General features: G+C 40.9%; 1 protein-coding gene across 1 annotated transcript; it reads right to left on the bottom strand.

Moving 5' to 3' along the window:
- Positions 1 to 42: 42 nt before the first annotated feature.
- Positions 43 to 14,673, bottom strand: LOC136099215 (potassium channel, subfamily K, member 16-like). The gene is made up of 5 exons (XM_065833157.2): positions 14,197 to 14,673; positions 8,074 to 8,188; positions 7,354 to 7,520; positions 4,792 to 4,957; positions 43 to 3,517 (listed from the first exon to the last, which is right to left on the bottom strand). Exons 1-5 carry the CDS (start codon positions 14,407 to 14,409, stop codon positions 3,294 to 3,296), a joined length of 885 nt encoding a protein of 294 aa, XP_065689229.1. The 5' UTR covers positions 14,410 to 14,673; the 3' UTR covers positions 43 to 3,293.
- Positions 14,674 to 14,706: the final 33 nt, after the last annotated feature.

The raw sequence follows: 14,706 nt of genomic DNA, 5'->3' as shown, positions 1-14,706 counted from the left end.
TTTTAATTGCATGAAAATCAGATAGTTTATACAAAGCACACTACTAAGTATAGCCATGTTCAAACATTATAGACTAAAGATATAGCATTTAATGTTTATACTAAAGGTGTATTATATAAAAAAATTACAGGTGATAGGATTTGCAAGTACAAGCAAGACTGAAAACTCAGCATGTGCTTTCTAGATGGAATTTGGAGAGGAAGAGATCAATATTAACAATAAAACTTCACTGAATTGTATAGTATTTTAATGACTGATTTTCTTGAGTATGCTCAGAAATGTCAATTGTGTGTCAGCCTTCTATATATGTATCTTGAAAGTGACTGGCTCAAATATTTGCAGATGATGTTTTTGTGTTGTCTGGAAGGTACCAGTATATCTGAGGATGAGGAAGGGCTTGCTGAGTAGGCTTAAAGGGCCTGGAAGGATGTTTGTTTCTTGTCTTGCACCAGACTACAAATGGTAGTTGCTCAGGACAATGTACTACTTTTCCACACCACAGACAAGCATTGCCTGGGCCATCACTTCTGCAACAGGTTACAAAGCTACAATCAGAGTTTTCAGAAGTGCTGTTTTTCATGCATCTGAGCTGAGCATCTCATAGCAGATTGTGTGATCTCCATTCTGTGCAGGATTGCACCGCTTGTAAAATGGATTATTGAAAGAGCAGAAGAGTCCCTTTTGTGCAGTCCTTTTTGTTAAATGAAGGGTACTAGAAAACACTTGATCCATCCACGCTCAAGAACTAGGGCAGTGTTCCCAGTGTGTATCTCACAGTAACTTTGATTATGGATGTGCATGACCTTCAGGATCTTTTGAGGATCTTGAAAAATTGACAAAGTGAGCAAGAGATTTCTATGACTTGTGTAATACAGGAGAGGTCATCAGTATCTTTCTCTTTTCTGTCCCAACATGACCATATGCTTGATTTAAGTTATCTTTTTGAGCCTTCTGGCAGGCAGCTTGAGAACTGCTGCAGCTACTTGCAGACTTACTAAAAGCAGCAGTAGCAAAAAAATCGGAAGATAATCTCACCTTGCTGCTACTTTGCTAAATCAGTATCAGGTACAGGGGCAATTTTCTGGACTACAGTAAAAACAATCCAAACTTCCTGCTGTCAGATGTCAAGTGAGAATGATTTTAACGAACACTTTGCCAGTAAGCGGTGCATGCATATCCCTGATAAACCTCATTATAATTTTTTATGGCATGAAGCATGATGTAAAACACTATATAGGATTATCTTTAGACTAGTGCATGTTTTGTGGCTGGCTGTGGCTATATAAAGTAAGGCATAGAAAAAGGCAAGGTGAAGGGAATAGGGCAGATATAAAAGTTGTAGAACTTCAGTTTTTTTTCTTTCACACAAACAGCCCTAAAATGGCTTGTAGTGTTGGCACATGGCGTGTACAGACTTCAGTGATTGTAATGATGTTAACAAGTGCATATGCAAAATTATGTCTGAGGAATAGAGAATAATGAGACAGAAAGTTTCCCCTGAGATTTGCAAAGATACAAAAAGCCAGACAGGAGAGAGTTGTCTGCTCTCAGTGAAAGAAGCTACAAAGTAAGTTGTTGCACAAATTTATGAGAATAGCTGAGGGCATAGAGGAAGATCAGTGCAAAAACTGAGGAGATAAAATCTGTGAGGTAGGTGGCAGTAAGACATAAGGGAAATCTCAGATGGGATAAGCATTCAAAACCACAGTTTTGAAATGAGTTGAATAAAGCATAGCTGGCACTCTTGTATGCCAGCATTTCAGATTTTAGCAGCCACATTTCACTATTCAAGAGTTATCAACTAGCAAAGAAAACAGGAACCAAGACAGATGTAAGAAAAACCATCTGTTGTGACTCTCCTCAGAAAGTATGTGGGAAGAGATTTGTGAACTACACATGTCTATGTGTTTATGGACACTTCCCCGAAATGAAATATCAAAACAGCTGCTGAAAGGCAGCTGAAAGTTTGATGTTACTGTAGCCCATCAGCCGTAAGGTAGCTTGGGGCTAGTTGTACATGGCAGTCATATTTCACTCACACTTTACTGAAAAGCTCCACTAACAAATGAGTTTAAAAGGATTAATTGATGTTTAGTTTGAGTTATAAACACACTGAATAAATAGCTGGATGTATGTAATTACAATCATACCCATGGAATGTGTTAATAATGATCTTAAACAATCTAGTATGGTACTCAATGAATGGATAATTGTTTTATCAAGCTTGTATAGTTTACTTTAATACAGAGTGTGACTACAGTTTCATATCTCAGCTACAAGCCTGTTATAGGGTGCTTACATGCCCTTTGGCTTTTCTGCTTCTTTGGAAATGGCTGCTGCTACTTTTGACTTACAAAATCTGTCAGAAAATCAAACTCCTTCTTTCTCATGGGTAACACTATGTGCATCACTGAGGATCAGATTTAGCACAGAAGCTCACCATTGGCCTCTTTAGAGTTATACAGACAGCATCAGCTTTCTACAGTGCAGAAGAGTTCTTCACTGAACTGGCCCAAAGCAAATGCCAGACTACTAATATTTGTGATCTGGCTGAAAATAAGGAAGTCTGCTTGCATTTAGATTTAAAATGCTGCTTTCAAGTGACTGTGAAATGAACTGAGATAAGGGTAAGGACCTGCTTTGAGCTGTTAGTTCTCTTTGAAACAAATTGTGACAGTCCAGGCACCACTGCACAGACACATATTTTCTGCACAATTTAAGAGAGAAGCATTTTAGTCCAGGAATTAAAGAAGTGTTATAATTTTATATGAAAGCTGCTGATTTCAGACAACAGCAAATTAATCTTAATTGGTTGGATGTCATTAAGCATATGGTCATTACTGTTGATATTCCTCTGTGGTTTTGTTTGTTTTCTGATTGGAAATGAAGAAAGATTGCTCTACCTGACTTTTTCCACTCAAGATTCTTGGTGACATGACTTCTCATTGGAACTGGGAGGGAGTCACTCTGGATTTTTTGAAAATGAGTGACAATAAGAATTGAATTCCACTGGAGAAAAAGGACAATAATTGATTACTTCAGGGGAAATTGCTTTTGTTGAGCGAGAAGTGTAAAATGAATCCTGGGGCAGTTGTTTTACCATGCGGACTACTTCTTTCGAGGTTTTAGTTGGCTGATGCCCACACAGTGTGTGGACATTTCAGAGCATCTGAAACATTTCCTCCACAGGAAACAGTCCACCAGCTGTGGTTTAGTCCTTTATCCACAGGGCTTGCTTAGTGTGAGATACAGATGAACAATGAGCTTTCAAGACAGCTTTCTGTGTACCTTGCTCAGCTCGGGATGTGGATTCTAGGCTGCTCAGGTTCATCTTCTGATTTGATCGTGGCTCCTTCTGCCAAGTTTAAGTCAGGCTGGTGCCACTTCAGCTGAAGGAATTTTTCCATCAAGTCAGCTCCCACGTTGAAGACCAGAGCCAGCCAGGCCAATCCAAAAACAATCCAAATTGCAGTTAAGCTCCTGTAGACTGGGATATAGTGCTTGTTGGGGTTTGTGCCTGAAAAATCCAGAAAATTTTGCATATTAATCTCGACAGTTTGGTCTGTTGGACGACATAAATTCCCTGCAGAAGTGCATGTTTAACAAGTTTGTGTGATCTATGAGCATTCTTTTTTTTTTTTTTTTTGTGTTTCAACTCTTAGGTTAAGCTTATCACAGTTGGTCTAAAATCTCTGAAGCTGAAGCTATATCATAAAAATAGCCACATCTGATTTTAACCAGGAATGCACAAAATCAAGTGTTTCTAGCCACTGGCAAAGAAAAAAAAAACATATTGGAAACTCAGTGTTGAATTCATATTAGCCATGTTTTATTCAAGGGGATCTCAGGTGATTTAGATGGATATGGTTTACTAGCTCAGTGATATATAGTGTTTGCTTTTAGTAGAGTGATATGCCTCAGTAACGAGGGTTCAAAATCACCTGGAGAATATTATTTGGAAATGCAGCCATTTTAAGTAAATGGTTATGGGATTCTTAATCCCCAGTTTGATATTTCCACAACATGGGCAATTTGTGCAGCTGATGCAGGCACAGGACAGCACAGCAGGCATCCGTTTAGTCTCAATCATCCAGATCATCACGAAACTCCACAGTACCCAGATTCAGATGGAATGGGTTTTTATCTCTGTTTGGGACATAGTTACAACCTCTAGGAGAGGAGAGCTACTACTCATGAAGTAAGAGACCCTAGTGTTTTTAACAAATAACCACACTATACATAATGTAGTAAGAGCATTTGTTCAAATAAGTGGGTGGGAAAATAGCCCCTGGTGTGTCTCACCCTGGATCTCTGAAGACTACGTAATCTCACTGGGTTTGTTTTCTTTCACAGACATCCCAGGGTTCTCAGTAATATTCTCCATGCTGTAAGTACTGATCGTTTCATATCTGACATGATTTCTTATTAGGAACAGTAGGCACTTGCTGAAACAAATCGGTGTTAGGAGAGGGTGGTTCAGAGGCTTACTGCTGACAGATATAATTTTTATTCTACCTGTGACTCATGGATCACATTTGTACCAGCTTGAATATAGTCACTGTTGAATAAGTGTTCAGTGGCATATGTGAAATGAGTTTGGTGACTCTCAGCTTAGCTGCCAAGAGAAAAATGCCCATGTCATATAATACATTAGCTCATTATTACCAGCCTGGCTCAGCTAACACTTGTGCCAAATTTATAGTGGAATGGATATTTGTGCTCTCTGTATTTAACTTTATACTAGAGTAACTAATTTCAACAAAGTTCAATCCAGTTCACCTTCTTTATTACCTATGACATAGTCCCCAAATCCAATGGTGCTCAGGGTGATGAAGGTGAAATAAAAGCCTTCTCCATAGCTCCAGCCTTCTATGTAACTGAAGACCAATGGTGGGAACACTAGAAAGAGCAAGGTCCCAGCGGTAAGGAAGATGGCCACTGCCAGTGTTTGAACTACCTGAAAGGTAAAAGGAAGATGGCAGCTAAATAGAACTGAGCAGTTGTCTAGTGGAAATTGCTCCATCTATTTTACTCTTGAATCACAAACACTCTCCAGCTGGAAGCAATGTCCAGAAAAGGAAGGATAAACCAATGTTTCCATGCACTGCAGGCTGACCTCGCCATTTATGCTGCACACAGATATTGTACCTAAACATGAATTTAAAAAAAAAAAATCTCAAAATTAGGTAAAAAATGACTATTTATTTAAAAGCTTTTTGCAATGAGTTTTTAAGTATGCTCAAGTCATATTTTCAAAATTATCATGGCAACCATAGGAATTAAATACTCACTTTACAATTTCAACTCAAGTGGAGATGCTCTTGTAATCAACTGGCTCCTGCCTTTGAGGAAAATCACGAAGTACTGCATAACTCATATACAAAGATTGGCAAGAACAAATTAGGGTTCTCTTCACCATGACTGCTTCCAAAGATTTATAAAGTGGCTTGCTAAGAGCTCAGCCAAAGATATGTTTGGATGAAATCTAAGTGAAGTCACTTTGGCTGCTTTTATTTTTAACTTAGAAGCATTCAGAGCAGAACTGTTTTCTGTCAGCACTGGGCAGATTTATGTCTCTCAGTACAAACATCTGCCTTCTGGAAGATAAGTTACAGCATAGGTGGCTGCAGTAGGTAAGTACATAGAATGGTCAGTGGATGGGTCAGGATGGGATTTTTGAAGTTTAGGATTGAAGATCAGGAACTCATGGCTTTCCAGGGAACACACTCTGGTGAACTTTCAACTAGTGATGTGTGGGCTGATGCAAACTCATTGCAATTGTTTAAAAAATGCCCTCAAGGGCATTCGAACCAGAATATGATTTTCTATGCATGTGCCTATTGTGACTAGATGAAAAACCAAACCACTGTTACAAAGTAGAAGGTCTAGGTATCATGTTTTTCTTTCTCTCTCTATGTTATCTCACATATAAAATAGTCTGCTGAGCTTGAGAAACTTGGCGTGAGCTTACTGGGTGACTTTGACAAATCACTTCTGTATTATGTACCACATCTGTCCAGCTGTATAATAATACCTCATTTGCATATCACTTTGAGAATTACTGACTGGCATGATTATAGTTGATATCTGTTCTCATTTAGTTCATTCCAGAAGTGTGATAGCATTTAATTAGATAGTAAAATTTTATACTGAAATGCAATTATATTACTTTTTATCCTGGCTTTTAAGAACTTTATGGTACAAACGTTAATGCAGGGGACAGTAAGTCAAGAATGAAGAACTGATTGTAATTCATTTCCGAAAGCGTGACTGAATTGTGTTTAAAAGGAGACAAACCTACTGCTTGGAAGAGGCTTTTCAGAGTGAACAAGCATATACAGCTCAAAAACTTTGTCTGATTGTAGGAGTTCTGCCAGAAATGAGGTGTTAATTCAGGAGTGAAAAAGAAAAAAGGAAAAAGAAATCACATCCCTGAGGTGCTATTGGAAATCTCAGAAAAGTTGCAGCTGTACTAGCATCAATATCCTTCTAGTGGTAGAGCTGCATATATTTGGCAAACAGACATAGGTTATGCAGCTAAAGAACTTCTTGCTCATATAAACCAAGTCTACCTTTGGCAGTACATTTATAGGTTTCTCAATGTAGGTAAGAATGCAGTGACTCAGAGATTTTACAAATGAAAAGGAGAAAAAAAGTTGTGCCAGAACTATGAAATGTTTCAACATACCTAATCTCCATTTTCCTTAGCTAAAGGGGTCAATCAATTGAAACTTTTCTCAGAAACAAGCAGTAACTTGGTTGTAAATTACCTTCATGTATTTTCTGCTATCAGTGTTTCCTTTATTCCAGTACATCTGGACTAGTGCAATGGCTTACTAATAAACTATATCTAAGGAGAAGTAGTATCTATTTATAATTCAAGAAAATAAGAGCAAATCCTAAATTGCTGGCACAGTCAGGGAAGGTAATTCAAGACAGATTAGCAGGCCAATAAAAGTAAGTTGTGTTTGCACAATGTAGAGAGAGATTCTGGATAGACACTAGCATAGGCTAGATAATAAGAGCTTGATTCAGCAATGTGTTAATGTGAGTGTATTCTGCTAGGGTCACCAGAGCTTAAGGACCCTGATCAAAATTGAGGCTATGCATGCTTAACAGTTTTGCTGAGTCACGTTTTAAAAAGGCAAATCTAGAGTCTCTCAAAGAAAAGCAAATTGCTATCATAGATAAAAAGAGTATATCAGTTTTCTGATATAGAGGGCCAAATAATTGCCATCGTTCACAAAAAATGTAGGCACACACAAGGAAACCCAATCTAGCAGCAGCAGTACCTATCTGAGAACTTTAATCAGTTTCAAAATAATGGGAATAAATGATAGACAGACATTGTACCTGGGCACGGCCTGGCATTTGCACCCATCTTTCCAGGGTGATCAGGTGAGCATTGAGGCTTTTCCCCAGCTGATTAAGGAAAGCCAGGTTAAGGGGCACTCCAAATAAGGCATAAAACACACAGAAGATCTGTCCTGCCACTGTGCTGGGGGACAGGTTACCATAACCTGGAAGAAAAAAGAAGAAAACAGCTACGTGAAAAGGCTTTACAATCAGGCTGCCGGCCAACACAGGAAGTTCATAGTCTTGGAAGCTCAACTCCATCAAGCTTCAGGGACCTGTGATCCTTCGATTTTGTGCAATTAAATCTGCCTACAAATTGTCATAGTTTATGATGGAGCCCTGTGCATTCACTATTGCTAACAAAATTTAACATGAAAAATATTACTCTTAAAGGGTATTGTAATTTTCTATAGGTCTCTGATTTTGTGGTCAGTGCAACTGAATGCTTTAAAGCAACCTCAAGATAAGCTGTTCATGTACAAAATCAGATGTCATGTACCCAATAGGCACTCAGCTTTTTTTTTTTTTTTTTTTTTTTAGGTGTTATATGCTGGATACACAAGAATAACAGGTATAATTGGGAACCAATAGAAAACTATAACCCACAATAGTCAAGATTGTCTTGCAGCTGTATTCTGTCCACCAACTGCACATTTCTGGGGGCTTTACAGGACAGCTGGGAGAAACTCCAATTAATAAGAAAAGAGAGTACCTCACCTATAGTGGTGACAACAGTTCCTGCAAAAAAGAAGGAGTTGCTGAAGTCCCAGTTACTGGGATTTGTAGAGTTTCCTTCTGGGCTGACTCCTTTTTCCCATGCTTCCATGAGGACCTGAGAAAGAAGAGGTAAAAGAAAGGAGCAAAGATGAGCAACCCATTAGACCAAATCAGAAAGAATAACAGGAAAAATAAAAAGAGAAGTAAATATTGCTTTCCATCTTGAGCAATAAATGATGCAAGTAACAGGGTAGAGTTCAACTAACATAGCTTTGCGCCGACATAGTGAAACGTGGAAATAGACCTGGTCAGGAATTTGACCTCTTGTCACTGGAGAACTGGCTATTGAAGTGGGATTGGTTCCATAACTACTTGAAGGTTAAGGGGAAGGGAGTGGAGGGAGCCCCCAGAGTGATCAGACAGGGAAAATGAAGTTATGCCGTAAAAAATAAAGGCAATCCCTCTTCTTCCCTAGTCTAGTAATCTAATTCTAGTTTTTAATTTGGGCATGTGTAAATTTTGGACTAGATGACCTTTTGAGGCCTCTTCCAATCCCTAGCATTGTCATTCTGTAAATGTATGTATGTATCTGTGGGGAGGGGCATGGGGAAGATGCTTATTTGTTTCCTCCATGTAAGTACTACTGAGGATGAATTACTATTTTCAGCTGTGGCTTTCTAGTAATTTTCAATGAATATCAGGCTTCTCCTAGTCTGAAAGATTAACTATTGAAATATACTTGGCTATTCCAGATAGCTCTTACCAGATCACCAAAACTATTGTGTACAAAAGAAATGCTTCTTCTATTTAAGCATCAAATGTCATGTTAGCTGCCTTAGGGAAGATTGTGTTCCCTTGCTCTCCCTAAGGATTCGTCTGAAAGAGACTGGCTACCTTCTGCTCAGTAGCTGGAGTTTCAAGAATCTTCTTGTTTGTTACATACCAATGTTGAGGTCCAGGTCACAGCCTTCATCATTTTGCCAAATGCCTGAAGGAATTACTTGTTCATCTCTTCTATATACTTTATTATGATGCAAGACATGGGTAGGTTTCAACAGCAACCCCAGCTTTAGTTGATTCCAGGAGTATGAGACCAAAGAAGATATTCTTTCTTACTTCAAATGTGGACCAGTGCCACAAGGATTGCTCATCTGATGAACATACCCTCTATAAAGTATCCGATTCTGCCTAAGTTCTGCAACATTAGCTGATCTGTGCTGGTGGACTGAGTATCCTAAGTTTAATAGCTCATGTTATTCCTTCAGTAAAACATCCTACAGCATTGGTCAAGCCCATCAGATAGGGCTGCTAGGCATCTTCATGTGTTGTTATGACCGAAGTGCCAGCAGAGTTTCTTTTCAATGTGACAAAGAACTTTACATTATCCATTAAAAGCTTGTTCTTAGAATGGGAAGAATTTGACTTGTGTAATTATCTGAAGTTTACAATTTTATTTACTGGTTAGAAGAACACAGAGAAGCTACTGAGGTGTGAGTCTTTTGAAATGCCTAAATCAATCAGAGGTTTAATTCAACCCTGTAAGGAACGCTTGTCAGTTCTATCCATTTCAGTGCACAAGAGTTCAGAGGAGCTACGTTCACATCTTGAAAGCCACCATGGATAAGTAATGTTGAACACTGAACACTTCAGACAGTCTGACAAGGCCAGACTTCTTGGTATGATGGTTGCTTTTAAGTACAACCTCATGAAAGAAATAGCATCCTGGTGCTCAGAAGAATCGTTCCTAAACAAACAGATTCATGTGGGCCAGTCATAGTGTCTCCTAGCTCCTTTCCACCTACACCTCAGGTAATGGTTATGGATCGAATGCGAACAGAGCAGCTGTTGAATGGCTGGTGTACATTAGCTGTTAGCTTTGTGAGCAGAAGCAGCCAGTAAGTAAAAGCAATGTCTTGCTTCTTCCATGCTCAGGATCAGAGCATCCCCACGTGTAGGAAGTCGAGGAAGGGAGCCAGAAGGCCTGTGTGGTTGAATAGGGATCTGTTCGGTATGCTCAAGCAGAAGAGGAGAGTTTACAGGTCATGGAAGCAGGGACTGGCCACTTGGGAGGAATATAAGGCTGCTGTTAGAGGATGCAGGAAGGCAGCTAGGGTAGCCAAGGCCTCCTTAGAATTACAGCTGGTGAGAGGGGTCAAGGACAGCAAAAAAGGACTTTTTCAAATATACAGCAGATAAAACTAGTACCAGAGGCAATGTAGGCCCACTGATGAATGAGGTGGGTGCCCTGGTGGCAGAAGACACAGAGAAGGCAGAATTGCTGAATGCCGCCTTTGTCTCTGTCTACTCTGCCGGAGGCTGCCCTGGGGAGCCCCGTACCCCTGAGACCCCAGATGAAGCCAGGTTAATGGAGGAGTTTGCTTTAGTCGATGAGGACTGGGTTAGGGAGCAATTAAATAGTCTGGACATCCATAAATCCAAGGGTCCAGATGGGACGCATCCGCGGGTGCTGAGGGAGCTGGCTGAAGTCATTGCTAGATCGCTCTCCGTCATTTTTGCCAAGTCTTGGGAAACGGGAGAGGTGCCCGAGGATTGGAGGAAAGCAAATGTCACTCCAGTCTTCAAAAAGGGCAAGAAGGAGGACCCGGGTAATTATAGACCGGTCAGCCTCACCTCTGTCCTGAGAAAGTAATGGAAAAGCTTATCCTTGGTGTCATCTCAAGGCACATCAGGGATAAGAGGGTCATTAGGGGCAGTCAGCATGGCTTTACCAAGGGGAAGTCATGCTTGACCAACCTCATAGCCTTTTATGAGAATGTAACAAGGTGGATGGATGATGGCAGGGCGGTGGATGTGGTCTACCTTGACTTCAGTAAAGCCTTTGACACAGTCTCTCACAGCATCCTCACGGCTAAATTGAGGAGGTGTGGTCTAGACAATAGAGTAGTGAGGTGGGTTGTAAACTGGCTTAAAGAGAGAAGCCAGAGAGTGGTGGTCAATGGTGCAGAGTCCAGTTGGAGGCCAGTATCTAGTGGAGTGCCTCAGGGGTCAGTACTGGGGCCAATATTATTCAATATATTCATTAACGATTTAGATGAGGGAATTGAGTGTACTATTGGCAAGTTTGCTGATGACACTAAGCTGGGAGGAGTGGCTGACAAGCCAGAAGCCTGTGCTGCCATCCAGCGGGACCTGGACAGGCTGGAGAGTTGGGCGGGGGATAACCTGATGGAATTTAACAAGGGAAAGTGTAGAGTCCTGCATCTGGGCAGGAACAAGCCCAGGTTCCAGTATAGGTTGGGAAATTACATATTAGAGAGCAGTGTAGGGGAAAGGGACCTGGGGGTCCTGGTGGACAACAGGATGACCATGAGCCAGCACTGTGCCCTTGTGGCCAGGAAGGCCAATGGCATCCTTGGGTGTATTACAAGGGGGGTGGTCAGTAGATCGAGAGAGGTTCTCCTTCCCCTCTACTCCGCCCTGGTGAGACCCCATCAGGAATATTGTGTCCAGTTCTGGGCCCCTCAGTTCAAGAAGGACAGGGAACTGCTGGAGAGGGTCCAGCGTAGGGCAACAAAGATGATTAAGGGAGTGGAGCATCTCCCTTATGAAGAAAGGCTGAGGGAGCTGGGGCTCTTTAGTTTGGAGAAGAGGAGACTGAGGGGTGACCTTATTAATGTTTATAAATATATAAAGGGTGAGTGCCATGAGAATGGAGCCAGGCTCTTCTCAGTGGCAAACAATGATAGGACAAGGAGTAATGGGATCAAGCTGGAACACAAGAGGTTCCACTTAAATTTGAGAAAAAACTTCTTCTCAGTGAGGGTGACAGAGCACTGGAACAGGCTGCCCAGGGGGGTTGTGGAGTCTCCTTCCCTGGAGACATTCAAAGCCCGCCCGGACACATTCCTGTGCGACCTCACCTAGGCGTTCCTGCTCCAGCAGGGGGATTGGACTAGATGATCTTTCGAGGTCCCTTCCAATCCCAAACATACTGTGATACTGTGATACTGTGATAATCTACAGTAAGAAGCCTACATAAAACTATAGTAGGGTATGGAGAGAATAAAAGATGCCTGCCATTTCTGTTTCTGTCCCCCCCTCAACACACATTGCAGCCACTTGTGGTCATAGACAAGGATTTGGTCCTCTTGGTCAATATTTACACTATATTTCCTTTGGGGTAGAAAAAGCATGGACATACTGAAAACAGGGACTTAAAAAAGGTTTCTCCTTACTCAATGAACCTAATTCTCAGTTATGCAGTCAGAATGGCATCATTTCCTGACCAAAGTTTGTTTAGCAGAGACACATCAGATCACAGAGTTTGGATTTGCACTCCCCCAAAGTTCTAGGCTGTTCAGCTTAGGAGCTGCAGGTCAGGACCACCTCTCAGCTTGGCAGTTTTAGCCAAACAGAGCCAATGCACTTCATGGGCATGAAATGGTGAGAATTTGCTTCCATACACAATCAAGCCAATAAGTGGTAACTCTGTTATTAGTGTTAATTGATATGCAAAAAGAAAGCCTGGGTTGATTCTCAGATTCCAGGATTTAGGTTTAAAGAACTGGCAATAAGACGAGACACCTTCTACTTGTCAGCTGAGCAGATTGAATCTAGTGGTTGTGTCTCACCACAGCAGGAATGCTGTCAGTTTTCAGACTGGAACTTCTGACGTGATGAACAGGCCACCCTAACCAAGTAGTGAAAAAGTGCACATAGATGATATCTTCCCTGCATTAGTTTTAGAGATTTAATATGGGAAGACTTCTATTCCCCACTGTAAAAAAGAGCTGGGCAAATTTCTTAAGAGGTCTTATAAATGGCAGGTGAGTTAGAGGGCACCTGCACTTACATTTACCCTGAGGACTATCGAGTATAAGTCCTTTCAAGCTTGGTTCATCGTAGAGGATAAAACTAGTGCCCCCAGCTCTTTTTTTCTATGGAACACTTTGCAAGTGAAATGTATGTGATTCAGCAGAGAGACAGCAACATGTGATTGTCTGGGTTGCCTGGCAGTGCTAAGAAAGCTCCACTGGAGCCAGAGAGAGGAGAATCTGGACATCTGTGAACCCTCCCTGAAGTTTCTAGGGTACTGGAGATTTAACTAAACTTCTCAATCCAATGGTGTATCCCAAATTGGTTTAGAATGAGAATGAGGGTTTTCTTGTCTACCATATCTGTGACAGAGCTAAGGGAAAGTCAGGTAACATCACCAACTGGTGAAGCTGAGAAAAAACAGAGTTATTTTTAGGTATGTAAGTTCTTGAAAACCCCAGTCATTTTCTGGCCAATGCCAAATGCTCCACAAGTGTTAGCAATGAGAAAATTCTCCTTGTAAAAAGAAGTTCAGGCACCTCCTTTTACCTTTGTAATCTGAATGTCACTATTTGCTTGAATCCATTTACAGAATCTGGACTTTTTGTTGATCAAAAGCATATACCTTCGTGGTAATCCTCTGGTTTGGACAGTGAAAACTTGCAGCATGTTTAGTGTTTCCAACAGGTCTAATGACCTGATAGAAAGAGTTCAAACCATTTAGGCACCCAGCTCTGAAACTGGATAGGTTTAGAGCATGAAGAAAGTGATAGTTAAAGGATTTCTGTTGAGTTCTTGCAATATGAGAATGAGAGGATTTGTCTATAAAAATACCAAGAAGGATCTCATAATTTATCTCTAGCCTGCTTTGAGGAATAGTTTAAAATGTAATTGAAGATGTCATTAATGAAGTGCAAGACCACCTTCAAAGGCAGTAGAAATTTTCTGGTAGAAAAGGGCAGAATTTGCACAGGTTTGGGCTGAAGTATGGTGGTAGGGCAACTTCCTTGTTGTAGGTTTGATTCTTGGTTTTTGTTCCCATGTATAATTCCCATGTAATAATGAATTAAAGAGCTGGAAATTATAAAGTGGAAATTATTGCAATTGAAAGTGCATTAGCAGATTTGCGTATCTTGGGAGTTCATGACTGAGAAAAGAAAAATTACAAAAGATCAAGACAAAGAGTATTATGAATGGGCTTGAGAAGCCTCTTCCTTTCTCTTCTACAGTTAGTCTTCTAACATCATGGACAGCAGATCAATTTATGACATGCTTGTTCTAAATACTGTAATTTCTCCTAACCAAAATAGTGCTTGAACTAAAATAATGAGACCCTGTTCCTCTTACCTGTACAAACTGCTCCAGGGCTTTCCTATCCAGGCATGTGTAGTTCTGTAGGAACTTGAGCTTCTCCAGCTGGAACTGGTCCCGAAAGTGGGTCTCTGCCTGCTTCTCCAGCAGCTGGAAGACCATAGCTCCCAGAAGGAGGTAAAAGAGATACCCCAGTACCAGCAGTGGAGTCCAGCCAATCTGCTGGTTGTGTAGGGTGAGGAGAGGCATGCTGCCGCTCTGCTGCCGCCAGTCCCTGTTCAGTACTTAATAGGTTACTGTCCCAAGACGTCTGCTACCCGGGACACCCAGAAATCACACACCCATGTTACCTGCTTCTGCCCTGGAGAATTTTTTAACAAAACACACAGGTATCAAGCCTATACAAAATGAGACTAACAGGCAAATTTTACCTCTCCACATCTTTTCTCTATCCAAAATAAAGGAAGAGAATTTATGGCTTAACAAGAACATGAATCATACTGTTTTTCTCCTGTTAAAAAAAAAGCAGGCAAACCAAACCAAACC

Source organism: Patagioenas fasciata, chromosome 3, assembly GCF_037038585.1.
Source record: "Patagioenas fasciata isolate bPatFas1 chromosome 3, bPatFas1.hap1, whole genome shotgun sequence".
In the NCBI taxonomy this organism is placed as follows: Eukaryota; Metazoa; Chordata; class Aves; order Columbiformes; family Columbidae; genus Patagioenas; species Patagioenas fasciata.
This window is presented reverse-complemented; position numbering and strand designations above follow the sequence as displayed.